This window comes from Microtus ochrogaster, chromosome 4 (genome assembly GCF_000317375.1).
Source record: "Microtus ochrogaster isolate Prairie Vole_2 chromosome 4, MicOch1.0, whole genome shotgun sequence".
Taxonomy (NCBI): domain Eukaryota; kingdom Metazoa; phylum Chordata; class Mammalia; order Rodentia; family Cricetidae; genus Microtus; species Microtus ochrogaster.
The window spans coordinates 17,266,199-17,283,760 of record NC_022011.1 but is presented as its reverse complement, the minus strand read 5'-3'; the positions used below and the strand labels follow the sequence as shown (position 1 = coordinate 17,283,760).

At 48.8% G+C, this 17,562-nt stretch overlaps 1 protein-coding gene across 1 annotated transcript in view; it reads left to right on the top strand.

Moving 5' to 3' along the window:
- Window positions 1-17,562, top strand: part of Vac14 (Vac14, PIKFYVE complex component) — a 112,229-nt gene that overhangs the window by 32,310 nt on the left and 62,357 nt on the right. Inside the window, exons 10-12 of the mRNA XM_005345677.2 lie at window positions 3,035-3,098; window positions 9,084-9,228; window positions 9,483-9,548. Coding sequence (XP_005345734.1) covers window positions 3,035-3,098; window positions 9,084-9,228; window positions 9,483-9,548 — 275 coding nt within the window. The remainder of the gene's footprint in view (window positions 1-3,034; window positions 3,099-9,083; window positions 9,229-9,482; window positions 9,549-17,562) is intronic.

The window sequence follows — 17,562 nt, the reverse complement described above, 5'->3', positions numbered from 1 at the left end:
GGTTGTGAGCCACCATGTGGTTGCTGGGAATTGAACTCAGGACCTTTGGAAGAGCAGGCAATGCTCTTAACCTCTGAGCCATCTCTCCAGCCCGGAATTTTTTTTTCATTTCCTCTTTAAGGACCTCTATAATCTTCATAAATTTGGTTTTAAGGTTGTTATCTTGGGCTTCAGCTATGTTGGACTATTCCTGCTTTCTATAGCAGGAGAATTGGGTTCTGTGGAGACATGTTGCCTAGGCTGTTGTTGATTGTGTTCTTTCACTGGCACCCAGGCATCTGGGTTTGGGCTAATTATAGGTCTTGGTACAGACTTCTTGGTTTATCTTTGTTGGATGGATGTTTTTTTCCTTGGTTTTTTGTTTCCTCTCTGGTCTTCTGGTTGGAGTAGCCTGTGAATGATTAGAAGGTCTCTACCCAAGTTGGGGCTGGAGTTTTGGCAGCAAGTGAGGCCTCTGGTCCAGCCATGGCCCACTAGAGGGGTTGGGAGCTGAGATATGGTGATGGGCAGGAGTGGAGTGATTAGTATAGGTGTAATTAGGTGCGGTGCTGGGGCTGCGGACTACCTGTGGTTCTGGTGCCTGCATGTCCTCTGGTCCAGCAAGGTGAGGGGGAGGTCTGGTGGGGGTGGGCTGGGCAAGCACTGAGAAAGTAGGTTCAGTCCATGGGGAACCAGCCTACCCAGGGTTCTGGGTCTCTAATGGAACAGGTTCTGGCCTCTGATGGAACAGGTGTCTTCCACCAGAGTTGGGAGCCGGGATATGATAACAAGGGGAGGAGGGGACTTTGGGGTAGGTTGGCCAGGCACTGAAGGAGTATTGACAGTATGCAGGCTGGGGTCTTACCTGGGGTTCTGGGTGTTGGTGTGGACTCTCGTGGAATGGGGGCTTCCTGCAGAGTTATAGTCCAGGATTATGGTGACAAGGGAGAGTTGGTTGGGAGTGTTAGCTATCTACACGTGGGGGCTTACTTGGGATTTTTGTTATAGAGGCCTCTGGTAAAGCAGGGGGGCTTCAGTTTTCAATTTCAATTAGCCTATCAGGTTTTTTTCTTTATGATATTTGTCTGTTGGTCTGGTTGAGAAATTTTCTTCATGTATCCATGTCCATAAATTTTTAACTCAGGCCTGATTGAGAAGCACTGATGATTTAGAGAGAATACAGGGGACAGATGACTATGACAAGGATCCCAGGCAGAAACTAAGACAGCGCTCGCTCTCTTTCTCTCCCTCCCTCTCTCTTCCTCCCTCTCTTCTTCTTCCTCCCTCCTTCTCAATGTGTGTATAGGGCTTTCTGGAAAAATTCCAGGCTTCTGATACTGTTTGATTGATAACATGTCATGGAATGTCTTTTGTCCTCAGTTTCTCATCTCCACAGTACTGGTACTGTGTACAGTCTATAGATTATCCTAAGTTTAAAAAAATCACCTTTAAAGAATAATTGGGTGTAGAGAAAAATACAGAAGAATAAAGAGCTCCTTTTGTATCATTCTCTGAGCTGTCTAGAACTTCGGTAGGACACTGCTGACTCCATTGTACTCCTAATCGGTCTGTCCCCAATTTCCCCTCCTGTCCCTTTGATTCTAAAACTCCCTGCTACACCTTATTGCTGTCCTCTGAATGACCTCCAATCTGTGGCACTTGTGAAAGGCTGGCCAGTCACTTTACAGACCACTTCTCCACGTGAGTCTGTCTTACAGTTTCTTCCCTGTATGCTGAAGGAGCTTTGGAAGGATGCTGCAGAAGTCCTTTGTCTGCAGCGCATCCTGTTGGGGCTGCATTGGCTCAGTACTGACTGGTGATATTGACCTTATATCTGAGCACCTCACACTGCCGACTCCCCTTCTCCTTTCTTTGATGCTCTCAGCTGTGACCAGTTTCTGGCCAAAGCTGGGGTCAGAAGAGAATTCTACTGGCAGTCTTCCAGATGCACAGTGTCTTGGCTCTTCAGGAAACTTAATTAGGTGCCAAAAGAAAAAGGTCAGAATTATCTCAGTCCTGTTCTGCTTAGGGCCAGTGTGGAAAGCTAAGTATAGTAAAGTTTTGAGTTGGCCACATGCTGAGGGACATGTGCAGAGTGCAAGGTCACAATTCTTTCCCAAAATCATTTTTAACCCTTTTATTGATGTTTTGTATATTCACCAAGTTGTATAATCATCACAACCAAATTTACAACATTTTCAATGACCTTAAAAGAAGCCCTTACTCATCATACTGCACTCGCCCAAATGCTCCAACCCTAGGCAACTTCTAATCTACTTTCTGTCTCCACTCTTGTCTGTTCTGGGCATTTCCTAAAATAGAATCTGAGTATGTAGTCTTTTGGAATTTGACTTCTTTGACTCAGCATGTCTTTGTTGTTCATCCATTCTGTGACCTGTTCTTCTCTGATTGCTGAGTAATGCTTCATTTTGTTTATCCACACGTAGGCATTGGGGCTGTTTCCGCCTTTTTACTATGATAGATAACTGTATTGCCATAAACTGCAGCTTCTGTGGGATACAGCTTTCCATTGCTCTTGGGTGGCGCTCTTGGAGCAGGATTGCTGGGCTGCCTATAACTGTGGGACTTCTGTGGAAATGTCAGCCTTGTTCACAGGGACAACACCGTTTCACATTTCCCAGCAATGCGCAAGAATTTGTGCTCCTTCCCACCCTTACTAACAATTTTCTTCCTTTTTACATTATCCTTCCTGGTGGTTATGAAATCATGTCTCATTGTGAACGTTGCCTGCATTCCCTGCTGGCTAAAGTGTTAAATAACCCAATTCATGCACAGCCACTGCCCTTGGACCTACAGGCCCTTCTGAAATGTCCCAGTTATATTCGGTATGAGTGTCCACAGTTGTGAGAGCTCCATGGGTAGACATGCTCATACCTAGCTGTTATTCCCTAATCACTAACTGCAGAAGCACTGGGTCCTTGGTTTCCTTTTCAGGAGCCTAAAATAGAAGTATGGGTGCTGGGACCAGGGTGTTGTTTCTACAAATGAGCAAGCAAGCAGGCTTCAGTGTCACCTTGTTCCTCTTCCTCCCCAGGAGGTCCAGGTGGTTCCTGTGACTCCAGCTTCGGAAGTGGCATTGGCGTCTTCACCTCAGCCAGGTAAATGGTTCATGAAGCCAATGGTCTAGATCTTTCTGGATGCAAGAGACTGCAGCAAAGACCCAAGGAAAACTGTGTGAGGCCACCGTTTGGGGAGTACCTGGTATATAAAAGAGGTATCCATGGAAACCTCTCTTCCCAGTTCCTCTGGACAGATAGCCCTTGAGAAAGATTGGGAGCCAAGTCATGTGGTAATGGCCATGAGGCTGCAGATGCCTTCACCCAGAGCCTTTTTCTTATCCAAGGCAGGAGAGGCATGGGAGGCAGGAAGGGCTTAGCAATCAGAATCATGACCATAGTAGATCTAGGTGCAGACATAAGAACTTTCTTCGACCTTCTCTCCCAGGAAGGCTGCCATAGCATGGGCTTCCACAGGGGGGCAGTGCAGGCCAGGAAGCAAAGTCATCCTCTGCCTTTCCAGCCTGCTCCTGTAGGGTGATGGAATCTCCTAGTGAGCAACCTGTCCTGGGCTGAGTCTCCTGGCTTACCTACTAAAGCTGTGTGGGTGGCAATTCCCATATAGTGAATTTTCCCTAAACTTAACATTGAACCTGGGCCTGAGGAGAACATGCCCACTCCACTCCAGGAGACTCTTCTCAGCCCTTGGGATCTCCCTTCTATATCATGTTTAATGTGTTGCTATCCCTAAAGACTCAACGATCATTTCTAAGCTCACAGATACTAAATTAAGTAACTGTGCACCCTAGTGCTGCCTCCCACAATGAGCAACAGGAGAGTAAATGCCTGTCACCCACTCACTTTCTCTTGCTTGTCATACATTTCTAGAGTACCTGCCTGGGCTTGTCCCCATAGGTTCTGAGGTAAAGAGGCAGATCATAAATGTAACTCTCACTTTGACACACTTTAATGGGAGACAACAAAGTAGCCAGCAGGTTTCCAGGAGACAGCAGCGCTGTCGAGGAGACTGGTTGCACAGATGATTAAGGGTCAAGCCACTGTGGCTAATGAACATGCTCCTGCAGCCAGGCTCTGTGCTCACCTTATGTCAGACCATTGAGAGCTTGCTGGTGTCTAGTCTGAGGGTTGGCAGCATCATATCTATTTTAGGGAGGAAGAAAGGTGGGGAAAAGGGTGGCTCCATACAAAATGGACTTAGGAGAGGGTCAGGGTGGCTGGGGAGAAGGGACCGAGACTGAGGAGCTGGCAGGATGGGAAATCAGGGTGGAACAAATGAGAGGAACAGGAAGGGAAATGTCTAGATGTTTAGCTAAAACTAAACCCAGGATGTTCTGGTACATCCCTAAGCTGGGCTAGAAGGAAGAACAGGCGTGACAGGCACTCTAGACGTAGCCCCGGAGGCTGCTAGGCATCCCCAGTGGGAAGTAGGTCAGCATGGACACTGGGTTTTGGAACTCAGGGTTGGAGGTCTGGACAGAGGTGCAAGGGATATGTGGATTCTGGAGGTTTCAGCACTGGACATGGAGGCTTTGGAAGCCAGCAGCATATGTAGGAGTGGCGGGGTCAGGAAGGAGATTTATGTGCTGCCACTTGTAGCCAGAAAGGCTCTGCGCTTGACACTGTAATCTGGGCTTCAGAGACTGTCATGCTTCAGGGAGTGACAATAGAATGAAGGAGGAAGCAGAAACAGTATGTGACTGATGGACTACAAGGTAGCATGACCTTCTACCACCTTGCTTGTCTTTTAAAAAACTTCTGCTCTGCTAGGTGGGCCTACAGAGACTTCAGTTCCTGTGTTCAGGTCACAGACCAGCTATCTGGAACCAGGTTTAGTTTACACCTGTCACCCAGAATCCAACCTTTTGAAAACAAAACAGAAAATTATTGCAAACTACACTGGGGTAGGAGGATCATCTTGTGAGAGCATCACGGCCTGCAATCTGTGCAAAGAAGGATGCAGCCATAGAAGTTGTGAGAACAGGCTAGATTCTCAGAGCCTCTGGCCTGCTCCCTCCAAGGCCACTGAGCTTGCACAGGCTGACACTAAGCAACCTGCCCTCCCATCTTGTAGATGTGTAGCCTACCCAGAGCCCTGCACAAGTGGCCAGCTAAGAATCGTGGCTAGAAGGAAGACTATCTAGTCCTTAGCCTCTAAGTGATCACCAGTCCTTAGAGAGCCTAATGAAGCTGTGGACCCTTCTTCTAGGAAAACAGACATCCGCATTAAATTCTGAGTCCATTAGCTGGTCAGGGATCAGACTGGGTACAGGGAGTCCAAAGCGTTGAGTGACCACAGATGCCTTCCTCTCCCTGTATGGGGCCCAGGCTTAGCCACCAAGAGACTCAGCAAACAGGTGATATCTCTGTCTGAGTAGGCAGACAGTCAAGGAACACCAGTCAAGGGGTCTGAACTCCTCTAACCTCCACAGTGCAGGAGGTTTGTGGGAAGTTGAAAATGGGCCTCCTTGAGGAGAGATGGAAAGGAAAGGCAACAGAATGGAGGAAGCATGGTAGAAAGCAAGAAACAGCAGAGGGAAGATTTCTCCACTGCTATCTTTCTGCATACCAGGTGCATCCCTTCCTCTGAAGAGAAAGGGGCCCCGTTCACTTCCTGCCTCCCGTGGGTATAAACTGGGAGGGGGTGTGTGACAGCGTTGACCCCAGAGGGGAATGGGATATAAATGAGTTAAAGTATGTGAAAAGCCTGGAACAGTGCCTGGCAGACAGCAAGTACTTGGTCACACTTAGCCTCACTGGTTATCACAAGACCCTCCTTATCCCTATCATCAAAATAAGGAGGCAGGACAGAGGTTAAGTCTTGCTGGAAGCCACCCATCAAATTAATGAGGAGGTGCAAATCCAAGCTCGTCTGTCTGGCTCCCCAGCACCAGCATTTGCTTGATGAATTGCTGGTAGCTATAGAATGATTGCACATTGGCCTTTCTGATGCCTATGGCAGGTTTTTGGACAGGTGTGCAGACTTCCACCTGGCAGCTAGGGCCTTGCCAAGGGCTATGCTGTCATCAGTGACCATTCAGGACTGTTCTCCTAGTGTGGTTGGCTGCCCTGTACCATAACCAGCAGAAAAGCCTAGAAGTCAGTGCTGCCCAACTTTGAAGGACTGCTGATTGAAAAGAATATGTAAAAAGACAATGTTGAATTCATAAGCTCTCTTTAGAGTTGCCTTTCCTACAATTTGATCGCACCTATAATATAAATAGAATAGAAAGTTAAACACTACAGAAATACAGCTAACCCCCTCCCCAGAGAGAACCGCTGACTAGGTGGTTGTGTATTGATGACATCAGAAGCATGGTAGGGCAAGTTTGTGCTTTAAGCTGCAGCAGTGCCGTGCACACGAACCTAAAAATGCATGTACGTGTAAGACTCATTAGGAGATGCTATACCAAAAAAAATGCTTGCCGAAGACACCTTGAAATAACTCAGAAGCTCTCAGGAGTGAGTCGTCTAGACATTTTGGAACCGGTATGGAAATGTATTTTAAACCTCCTGTGAGCACAGTTCTGTTCCTGATGGGTTAGCCAGAGCAGAGGACACTACGTCTCAGGCTTGTCCTTGGCCTAGTCGGGGAAGCTAATCACTTTGTGTGAGCACTCCTGCCCCCAGGAGTGCCCCACAACCCCTGCTCCCTACAAGCACAGGGAGACTCAGCAACCAGCACCACCAGGAGAGCAGCTGAGAGCTGCCTGCTCAAGGACAGATGGGATCCTGACCTTCCTTTGCCAGGCACTAAGATAAGTGTGCAGCTGCACCCCGTGACCTTCCCCTTGAGCTAGCCAAGGGGAGAGGACCCCAAAGGATGTCTCCAGCTAAGGGAAAGAGGCCCTTGGCCTCTTGGCTTTGATGGATCTGACACTGCCTCTGGACCAGATTGGGTGCATGAACCTCATGGTTGTTGATTGAGGATTAGACCTTGCTTGGAGGGGGGGGGTGGCAGCATTAAAGAGTATCAGCATGCACAATGCTGCCAGTTTGCTCCCTTTGTTGTGTGGGCTTGACACAGCACCACCTGAAGGCACTGCCGGGGGCTAGTTCAGCTGAGATGTTGCAGTAGTCGTCAGACACGGATCCTGAACACCCTGTTGCTCCTGCTGGAAAAAGGACCTACTGCAGACCCTAGAGAAGAGCACTATCAAAGTATGGCTGAAAAAGGCAGCTATTCTTGAATATCCACCTGCACTGTTGAGGCCTCAAACTGTAGCAGGCATCTACTTCATCACTGAGACAGATATTCTAGCCACAGCAACTGTAGCCCAGAGAGCCAAACCTCGAGCTTCACTCCAGAAAGAACTCTACAAGAGGCCAGCCCAGGATTCAGAAAACCAAGACCTGGATATGAAACAGGAAGCTCTGGCCATCTCCAGAGAAAGATGGAGTATGAAGAAATCGTAAGAGCCAGCATGGATTTCTGTGCTGGCTGCTGAGCCCCCTGACCTGGGATGTGCTGCTGATGGAAAATGCATGCTAGATTTCAAAGGCTAGGACTCCAGGAGGATGTAGAGCATCTCGTTGGTGATCTTTATGTTCAGCTTATTGGTTGTATGTTGATATACTATTGTGTTGGCTTAGTTAAAACATGAAAGCTAATTTTGACTTAGAAAATAGAGACCGTAGAAGCCCATCTGTGGTGCAACTGTGTTTATGTTGGACAGAGAGCAGAATAGAGTGATAAAGGGCTTGACTAGCCACCATTTCTGCCACCCTGGTTCTGCCTATCTTTGCTGACAAAGCCTTGACGGTTTGAAATGCTCAAAAGCCATCAGAAACACCTAGCCATGTGGTTCCTGGAAAAGCACAGTGACTGCCTTTCTCTGTGCCGAGGCTCTGTTCTGAGTTCTGTCACTGTGTCACATACTGAGATCATCTCGTCCCTGGGAATGGAATGCCCACTGTTAGCCCTGAAACAGGCATCAGGGGACCACAAAAGTACATTAAGCAGCGATTCTGCCCAGCTGTTACTGAGACACACCCCTTAGTCACAACACATGAGCTTCAGAATCTGCAGGCTTGTGAGGAATGCACAGCCATCAAGTTCCTGGTGCAGATGAATAATTGAGTAGCCTGGAAAGGTGAAGAAAGACCATTTGTATAGGTGGACAGTGGACAATGCAGCCTGCACTGTCATCACTTTGGGGAAATGCAGTATGATGATAGATATGATGATAGAAGAGGAAACTTCTAAAGTTTCCTGCCCCTACTGTCCCTCCTTAAAATCCAGCCTTACTGGATCTGCTGGACTTTAATCCTAGCACTCAGGAGGCAGAAGCAGATGGATCTCTGATAAGTTCCAGGACAGCCAGTTTGAGTAGAGCTTCTCAGTCTCTGAGCATCACTTGGCCTTCCCCAGGTTGCTTTCTGTGCCCTTTCTGTCAGTGGAGACCAGAGAGCGTCAGTGTGTGGGACCTCCAAGCCTGACTTGAACTACAACACTGTCTGTACAATCTTATAGTCTCTCAGGCAGCTCCCCACCAAAGAGCAGTTCTACTTCAAAGGCAGCCCTTTTGCTTCTCTCTAGGATGTTCTGTGCCAGGTACAAGGGTGGCAGGATGGCAGAGCAGTCCTCATTCTCACTTGCCTATTGGTCTTCACTTGCCCGCAAAGGGTCTCAGATGCCACAGAGTGTTTTAGGGACCTGTCCTTGTGCCATTAGATATGTTAGTTTGGTTCCATCAGCAGGACTGGCATGGTGCACTGAGGATGCTAAACATACAGGATGTTCAAATCAGAGGTTCGGCCAGCTCTGTTGAGTCTGTGGTGCTGGGGAGAGGAAGGTGAAGTGACTAGGAGTCCAACAGAATGGCCTTCTCCCCATGTGGACAGCATAGCTTCACCCACACTGTGCTCCTTCATAAAGGGCAGAAGGAAATAAACAGAAGCAAGCCCACCTTGGAGCCACTGGACTTAGCCAGACGAGGGCCATCTGCTTAGCTTCCTGCCAGTGCCCAGAACAGTGGAGTTGAAATATGCTTTTGAGTGTACAGACCAGGGGTGCTGCAGCTTATGGGGAGAGAATGACTCCAGGCTTCTTTTTGGTCTTGCCCGCAGCACTGACAGGGCTCCAGTGACTCTGCACCTGGATGGGATTGTACAAGTCCTGAACTGCCACCTCAGTGACACAGCCATTGGGATGATGACCAGAATTGCCGTTCTGAAGTGGCTCTACCATCTTTACATCAAAACTCCCCGCAAGGTGAGCTTGAACCCAGCTCCTCAGAAGGCCAGTGGTTATCTAAAGGTCTTCCTTGGCTTTTCAGGGCCTGCCCACACGCAGTGTTGGGGATGTGGCCATTTAGAGAAAGCCTGACAAGCAGAAGAGTGGCAGGTGCTATGAGGTGCTGCGGGCTGGGAAGGGGACAGGGGGCATAACAGACCTGTAGCATGTAGTCTGCATTGAGCAGACTCTGGAGCAGGGCACTCATAAGTACCCCCTTCTCTGCTCTCCAGATGTTCCGGCACACAGACAGCCTGTTCCCTATCCTACTTCAGACGTTATCTGATGAATCCGATGAGGTAGGTCCCCAAGGCCAGCCTTCTTTATGAAACACGTTACCCTGCCTTCCTTTTAGTGAGCTGTGGGGGTCTTCAGATTAGATGTGCTCGTCTGGTTGCTGTGCTCTTAAACCATATGTGTTAGCCTTTCAAGAAAGGCTATTTCTTCTGTAGGCTGTTCTGGAACACTTGGGCCAGGACATGAGTTTATAACTTTACCTGAGTTTGTTTGCCCTGGAAGGTAGTTGTGAGTGTGGCTTTGGGGTCACCTGCCTGAGGACAAGGTATGGCCCTGCCTTGCTGCCCAGACTCCTCTGCCTCGGTTTCCTCCTCTGTCTGATGAGGATAGCAGTAGTACCTGTGTTTGAAATGAAGTAGATGTATGTAAAGAGCTGTGTGGTTGTATTGTTTCAACTGCACACCAGTTGGGCCACCCACTTAAAGTTGGTCCCAAAGCCTTGCTTCCTGGGGCCATCATGAACTTCTAGTGTGAAAAGGAGAGGGTGGCCTTTGTGGGAGCAGTGCACTCCAACTCACTATTACTCTACCTTCATTCTTAGCATCATTGGCTCCAGAGTTTGGGCAGGAGTTTCTTTTTAGGGCTCCCCTGCCTCTTAGCCAAGGGACGGGTGTGCCTGTTTCCAGGGACACAGTACTCCATCTTCCAGATCGGTCCTTCTGGCTGTATTTTGGATACTGCTGGTCTAATCTGTGATGTGGCCGTCGCCCTTTTCTGGGCTCTCATCACTGAGGGATGGTAGAGCCTTGTCCCCACATAACAGTAGGCTTATGACTTGTGCAGTAGGGTAATGGGGGAGGACAGGACTGGTGTTGGGAGAAGGAGACGTTGCTCGACTTCTTTGGAATGATGCAGCTTGGTCTTCCCTGGGCTGTTTGTTATGAGGCTCACTTAGGGCCCTAGCTACTGTCCTGCAACCTGGATTTGCTTTCTTGAACCTGGGTTGATGAGAAAAGCCAGCAGGCAGGTATCACCCTCCTGGTCCTCTCATGCTCTCTACATTTCCAGAAAAATCCCAAACAGATGGTCTGTGCACACCTTTGGCCCCCTCCTGCCCACATACACCCTCTTCTCTTCCCACCCTGCTGCCCCTTGCAGTCTGAGACCCAGGTGGATGTGTGGCCCAGTTCTGCCTGTGAGCTAGGAGTGACTCATCAAGGAGTTGAGAGCAAAAAGAAGGGGAGAAGTCTGCTGATTGGCTCTTTCCACAGGACTTCACTGGAAGCAGCTAAGTTTTCAGTCCTTTAAATTGAGTTGTTTAATCCCATCCAGCCGCCTTTGCTTGGAATTGGCTTTTGTGTGTGATGTGTTTAGTGGGAGCACAGGAGATACAGTCCATTAAACTGCTCTGTTCAGGTTGCGGCTGTGGAAACTCGATTTGCTGAAGTGCCAAATGTTGTCAGGGCTTTGGGGGCACATCTTGTGGGCCTCATGAGGAGAGAATTAAAGCTGATCTTGGGGACAGTTGGGGGTGGGGGCTGCTATGAGAGAATGGCCTCTCTTTCCTGCCTCTCTCACGGGATCTGGGGTCCTTGCTAATCAGTGGTGAGTCAGGTTGTGCCTGCTCTCAGTCTTCAGCAGGATGCCGTTCCTGAATAGACCTTCCTGGTCTTTTAACCTTGAGGACACACTGTGGACTTGGCAGTGGGAGTCCCTTCCTCCTGGGTCCTCTGTAGGAGATACAGGAAGTGTTTCCTGATAGGTTTTTCCAGATTTTCCAGGCACTGCTCTACTCTGGTCACCCTGGGGCTGCCTGGGGTTCACAGACCATGCTGGACTCTGTTTGTAGCTGTTAGAAAACCTCAGAGCAGTTTTGGGAGGGAGTAGCTCTGTTATTTCCATTTTGCAACACACAAAAAAACTAAGGCTCTAACTTGCCCACAACTAAGAGATGCTGGAACCTAAACTCAAAACCAGATCTGTTTGAGGTCAAGCTCCATCCCCTTAACTATTTAACTGCTGTGCCCATGTCCCCTCAAGTATGGATTCCCCCTGGGGAGGTTGGCACTTGGGTTTTCTCCTGATTTCTCTAGAAGGATCATTGCCCTTTTCCCCCTTGTTCTGTTCAGATTCTCAGTTCAGTATGAATTGTTTTATTTTTTGAAAAGGCCCCTCCCACTTTAGCCCTAAATCCTTTGTTCTCTTTGCTTATTGATTTTAGGAAGCTCTTTGTATAGAGACATCTATTTGTCATCTCTGTTGCAAATGCTTTTTTCTCTCAATAATACTGTGATGAACCCTGTGATTTATATTCTATTCCTCACTCTGGTTTAGATACACTAACCCCAGGAGACAGAGTGTACCCAGGTGTTGATGATGCAAGAGGCAGGCATGGGGAAGACAGAGCTCAGAGACTTAGCTCATCCCTACGCTCTGTCTCTCAGTCTTGTTAGCCAGTGGCCTCACTATAGAGTGTCTTGACTGCCATTGTTCTTCATTCTGCCAGAGTGACAGATTGGTAGGCCACACCCCTCTGGTGTGCATTATCTAGTCTTCCTTTATTAAGGATAAGAGGCTGTTTCCTCCCTTCTGCCTGCCCTTGTAGACATTATCTGAATCCTTTTTGTCAGACACAGTTTGCAGGTGTCAAATTAATATTCTTGGCACTGAAGTAGAAATCCTCTCATTAGCTACAGGTCCAAAAACTTGTTTTTTCTGAGGAATGTGACCCTGATTTCCCCAACATGGAATGCAGGACACATGCCCACAACTTCCTGGTGGGCCTCGGTGTTGGGATCTGTGCTTCCCGTGCCCTGGAAGTGCCAGGTGACAGCTGCTGGCTTCCTGAGAGAGCTCTACCTGAAGACAGGGTCCTCTCCACCTTCAGATAAGCTGGCCCTGAGGCTTCAGGTGACCCGTGCCTCCCATGTGTAGGTGCCTCGCAACCTACATGTAAAATTCTCATGGGAAAGGGGTGGCACTCAGTCTCAGAAGAGACCTGGAAGGACCATATGTCTCCTCTGAGTGAATGTGGACAGCCTGAACAGTTGGTTTCCAATCACAGGGCAGAGTTCTACCTCTGGGCTATCCTGGGTGGTGGCCTTGCGTCAGGAATTTAACCTGCCTGTGACCATGAAATGAGGCTAAAAAAGTCCATACCTGCCTTTTAGACAGAACACAGAGACACAGTACTTACAGACCCTGCCCACCAGTCACCTCTCATCATTCCTAGGTTTCCCTATTGAGAAATTAGCTTTTAAAAAAAAAAACAAAATTCCCTGCCTGGGAGCAAGGCTCATACCCAGTGAGTCATCTTGTCCTTCAGTAACAGCTCAGGATTTGTATGTGACAGTTAAGGTAACATGCCATTTTTAGTCTGTGATCTAGAGTGGCATCCCCTCCTGGTAATGTTCTCTTCTTAGGTGACAATGCAGCTTGGTAATCAGGAACACAAGTCTTAGGGTCAGGCAGTCCAGAAGTCCAGTCCTGGCTCTGCCACCTAATTGTTGGCTAGCCTGTCCCCATAAAGAAGAAATGACAAAGGCACCTCCCTCTAGGTGTGTTGGAAAGGTTAAATGGACTCGCGAGCAACATATGCTAAGCACAGGCCCCAGGATGCAGACAACCCCATGGTAAACAGAGGCTCTTCATTTCTGCAGAAGACCTCAGCCAAATGAGCCCCATGTCTACTCACAGCCCCTCCCCTCAGTTTCTTCAGACAACACCTAATCACAGGATGCCCACATCTCTGTCTTCCTCCTGCCTATGGGGCACAGAGCAGGCTAAGGAGCCTGTGCTCCAATAGAAAGCTAGGCAGTGGGTAATAAGGAAGTGAAGAGTGCCCCTTGATGTCCTTCCTCCCCTCCCTCAACCTCCCCAGCAGCCCTGGGTTAAAGCTGGCATCCAGTGCCAGCCTCACTTCTTAGAACCCTGACGTCAGCATGTTCCACAGTGTCTGAAACGTCGCTCCTCATATTAGCTGAGGAAGCCTCCAGCTGGCTGCCTCAGGTCCAGGGAGAGAAAAAGAAAGGACATCATTGGCAGAGACTCATCAGGACCTCAGCAGCCATGGCCTGGCCCCCTACCCCCTTAGCAAATCCTCTAAAATCAGTAAGTAGGCCCTCCTGGGTCCCACCTTACTATGGACCTGTTCTCTCAGCAGTGGGGCCTCTTCTGATACCTCAGCATCTCAGGTATCAGAAGAGATTACCAACCCAGGAGAAACTCCTTGCTTTTCTCCTCCCTTAACTTCAAAGTCACTATCAAGAGAAGTTGCTGACAAGAGCTATAGCCTGATGGGAGTGGTGCAAAAGCAGCAGAAAGAATGAGAACCATCTTCTAGCAAATGTGTCAGGAGGCAACAGCTGGGGTGCAGTTCTGGGCCTTTGCTGTGCACCCATGGGGGAGGTCTCAGGGATAACTTAAGGCACCTGAGAAAGGGCTTTTTATAAAGGTGCTGAGGGTCCCCTGCAAATACAGTGATGGTCCCTGATCTAGGACAGGTCACTGCCTTTCATGTCCTCAGCCTGATGGGATGTGACAGAAGTACCCAGACCTGTGAGGACACCTGCCTAGGCTAAGCCCTGACCAAAGCAGAATTGGGCATCCTTGAGCTGCTGGCTGTCCTCACTGGTGCACCTCTCTGTCTGTGTTGCTAGTCTCCAATTCTGGGCCTCTTGGTCTCTCACCAAAGGGCAGGGCACCAGGGTTGAGCCTGCTATGCCATGAACCCATTTGAGGAAGGGGTTGACCTGGCAGAAGTTGGGAAATTAAACCTGTTTTCATGGTGCAGGTCTCTGGAGAAAGAGAGCAGAAAAACCGAAGAGATTCTTGGCCCTCAAGGGAGAGGGCTTGACTAGCCAAGTCAAACTGCCAAAGACACTTTCAGGGCTCATTTGTAATGTAAAGAATAGCACAGGCTTTGCTAAGACAGTGCTATTATTAATGTGGCCTCTCCTGGCAGGTGCCCACCCTAATGCCCTAAACAGATCAGGGAGAGGCTACTTTGTTTTTTTGTATTTCAATTTTATATTTATTCATGTGTCTGTGTGGCAGTCAGAGAATAACTTGTGGGAATCAGTTCTTTCCTAAAGCACATCTAATAAAAACCCAGAGACAGATATTGGAGTTCAACCTGAAGATCAGAAAAGCAAAACAACCAGCCACTGGCTTTTACCCCTACCTCAGTCCAAAATGGCGATCCTGCCTCCAGGAATCTCAGAATGAGACTCTGTATGAGAGCTGTCTCCTCCTGTTTTATATTCCTCTCTAGGGCATGCACTACTACTGCCCAGTTGCTATAGCAAACTAGTGTGGCTACTGGAATTAAAGGTGTGTGTCACCACTGCCTGGTCTGTAAGACTGACCAGGGCGGCTGTTTTACTCTCTGATCTTCAGGCAAGCTTTATTTATTAAATAAATATTTCCTTTCTACCAGTAAGTTCCAAAGATCAAATTCAGGTCATCTGGCTTGGCAAGAAGCCTCCCTCCCACCTTCTACCAGCTGAGGCTACTTTAACTCAGTGTCAAGGCCAAGCAGCCCTGTTGTCCCATTGAGTCTCTTTTCTATTCAGTACACATAGTCACAGTTGTAGCACCTTGATTTCCCCATTATCAAGGAGTCTTGCCACTTCAGTCTAGTGAGCTTGGGGCCAACTGAGCTTGGGGTTTCCTGCTTTGATTAGTGATAACAGGGGCATTGGCATGAAGTCTCCCTCAAAAAGATGCCCCAGCCAACAGCTTGCTAAGAGAAGGCTATGGTCTTGTAGATTCCAAGGTAACCAGGGCTCTTCTGTTCTAAAGGGAGGGCCTTCAGTTGAAGATTAGCCATCTAGGATCTGCTTCCAAATGAAGGCTTGTATTTAAAGAGGGCACTTCTATTAAAGGCAACTCGAGGAGCCAGTAATGGCCCCCTCTGATAGCCTCAATGGTAGTCTCCCACAGGAACCATGCTGCAGTGTGCCTGTGAGGAGACAGGGCACACATAGGTCCACTGTTCCACCTCATCTGTCTTACGTCTTCATCTCTTTTCCTGTTGCTGTGGCGGGATGCTCTGATAAAGGCAACTTAAAGGAGAAGCAACTCACATTCAAGGGTACATACAGTCCATCCTAGCAGGGTGAATGGGCAGGCGCTTGAAGCAATTGGTAACAATTAAAAAGCAGAAAGGGATAAGTAAATGCTTGCTGCTGCACAGTTCCCTTTCTCATTATACAGTCCCAGATCCCTTGCCTAAGGAATGGCATCCACAGTTGGCTTCCTACCTCAATTAACACAGCAAGCTAACCTCCCGCAAGCATATCCAGAGGCCTGTACCCCAGGTAATGCTAGGTTTTGTCAGAATAACAATACCAACAATCTGTTTTCTCAGTAGATCTGACCGGTAGTCCTACAATGGTTTCAGTTCTCTTGGCTTGACTCAGAAGGAGGTTCATACATAGGGAAGATAACTCACCCAAGGTCATGCAACTAAGAGCTAGAATTGGGAGCTGGGTAGATCTGATTCCAGGGGATCTAAAAACCCCACACAGTCTCTGCTGTGGACAGGGGGCCAGCTCAGATTTGGATACAGTTCATGTAGGACTGGTCTCTCATATTGCCCTAATAGAATTTTGTTCTTGGCTGACCTTAAGTTAAGAATGCACCCTCTCCCTCTCAGCATTTGATCTTGACTTTGCTTTCTTACCCTTTCCAGTTCTTGTGGGCTGCCTCTGGACTACTCACAGATGGGACAGGCAGTCGGTAGCTCCAGGCTCAGATCAGAAACCCTCTCTGTCCTCCATCTGGTTTTCTAAAAAGCTGAGGCCAATTCACCAGGGGTCTCAGAGTTCAGGAGGCCTGTGGTCCCATGCCATCCAGCTCTCCACAGAACCAGTTTTCTTCTCTAAGATGCTGGAGTTGGACTGGATTGGCCATGGTCCTTTCCAGCTCTGACTTTGTGTGGTCCTGACTCCACTCCCTGGAATGCTAATGCTGTGTGTTCAGAAGCCGACAGTCTTCCCTGAGAATGGAACTTGTTCTTCCATCTCAGTTCCTTGCCTCAGTTTTTTATTTCACTCTGGTTCTCTTTCTGTCTACTCTCCAAAACAAACAAAAACAACCTTTCCGCTTCTGCCTCAGTTCCACAGGTTTCTTTAAAATCAGATTATCCAATAGATTAAAATCTTCACCCATAACAACACTAAAATAACGTCAGTAGCCAAGAGCTTAATTCTTCCAGCTAGGGGCCTACTCCCCGTGAGAAAACAGGGGGCTCAGGGTCCGTATCCATCCGTCGTGGTCCCCCTTCCCCGTGGCAGAGGGCCCTTATCCACAGCATTGGATGCTGTGTCTGCACTCAGACACAGCTGACCCTGCAGCTTCCTACTTCCCTCTTCTCTCCCAAGTGGCAGGCAACAGGAGCTGCCAGGCAGCGAGAGGAAGACACTGGATCCTGGTCCCAATCCCTGTGTCTTCCTTCTAGGGACAGCCAGACCCCCTGGCCCAACTCTTCAGCGACTGCACCCCACAGCCCAGCAAAAGTACCTGGAGCTACCGCTAGGAGCCTAGGGAGGATGTAGATTTTCTAAATTAAGTCCTTGGCAACGACTTGTTGACAACAGTTGTGTCCGTCTAGAGGGCCTCTGCTCTAGGTTTTACACTTTTCCCCGTCTCTCCATTAGCCACCCTAAAGGGGATGGGGAGCCCACAGTAACCACAGGAAGCCTGATCTCATTCCACCACAAAGTCAGTTTTGTGGGCCAGAAGGACCTGTCTGTTTGTCTCTCTCAATACTTGGCATGGGACAGAGGACAGACATGCAGCCAGATCTGAGGCCAGTGAGTGCCCTGAGTGGAGTGCTGTAGCAGGCCGCTGCCTGGCTCCCTCCAGGTGGACAGCAGAGGACTGGGAAAGGCAGCAGAAAAGAAGCTTGCTCTCTCGGGGGCAGGGCCTGCTGGGAGCAGGAAGACTAAACAGAAGGGTTCAGCTTGCTCCTGGGATAGGGAACAGAGTTGCTTAAAGGCCTGGCCCTGCCACAGGCCCCCAGTGCCCATCTCTCCTTGAACTTCCCAAATGATCACACTTCAGGGGTCAAAG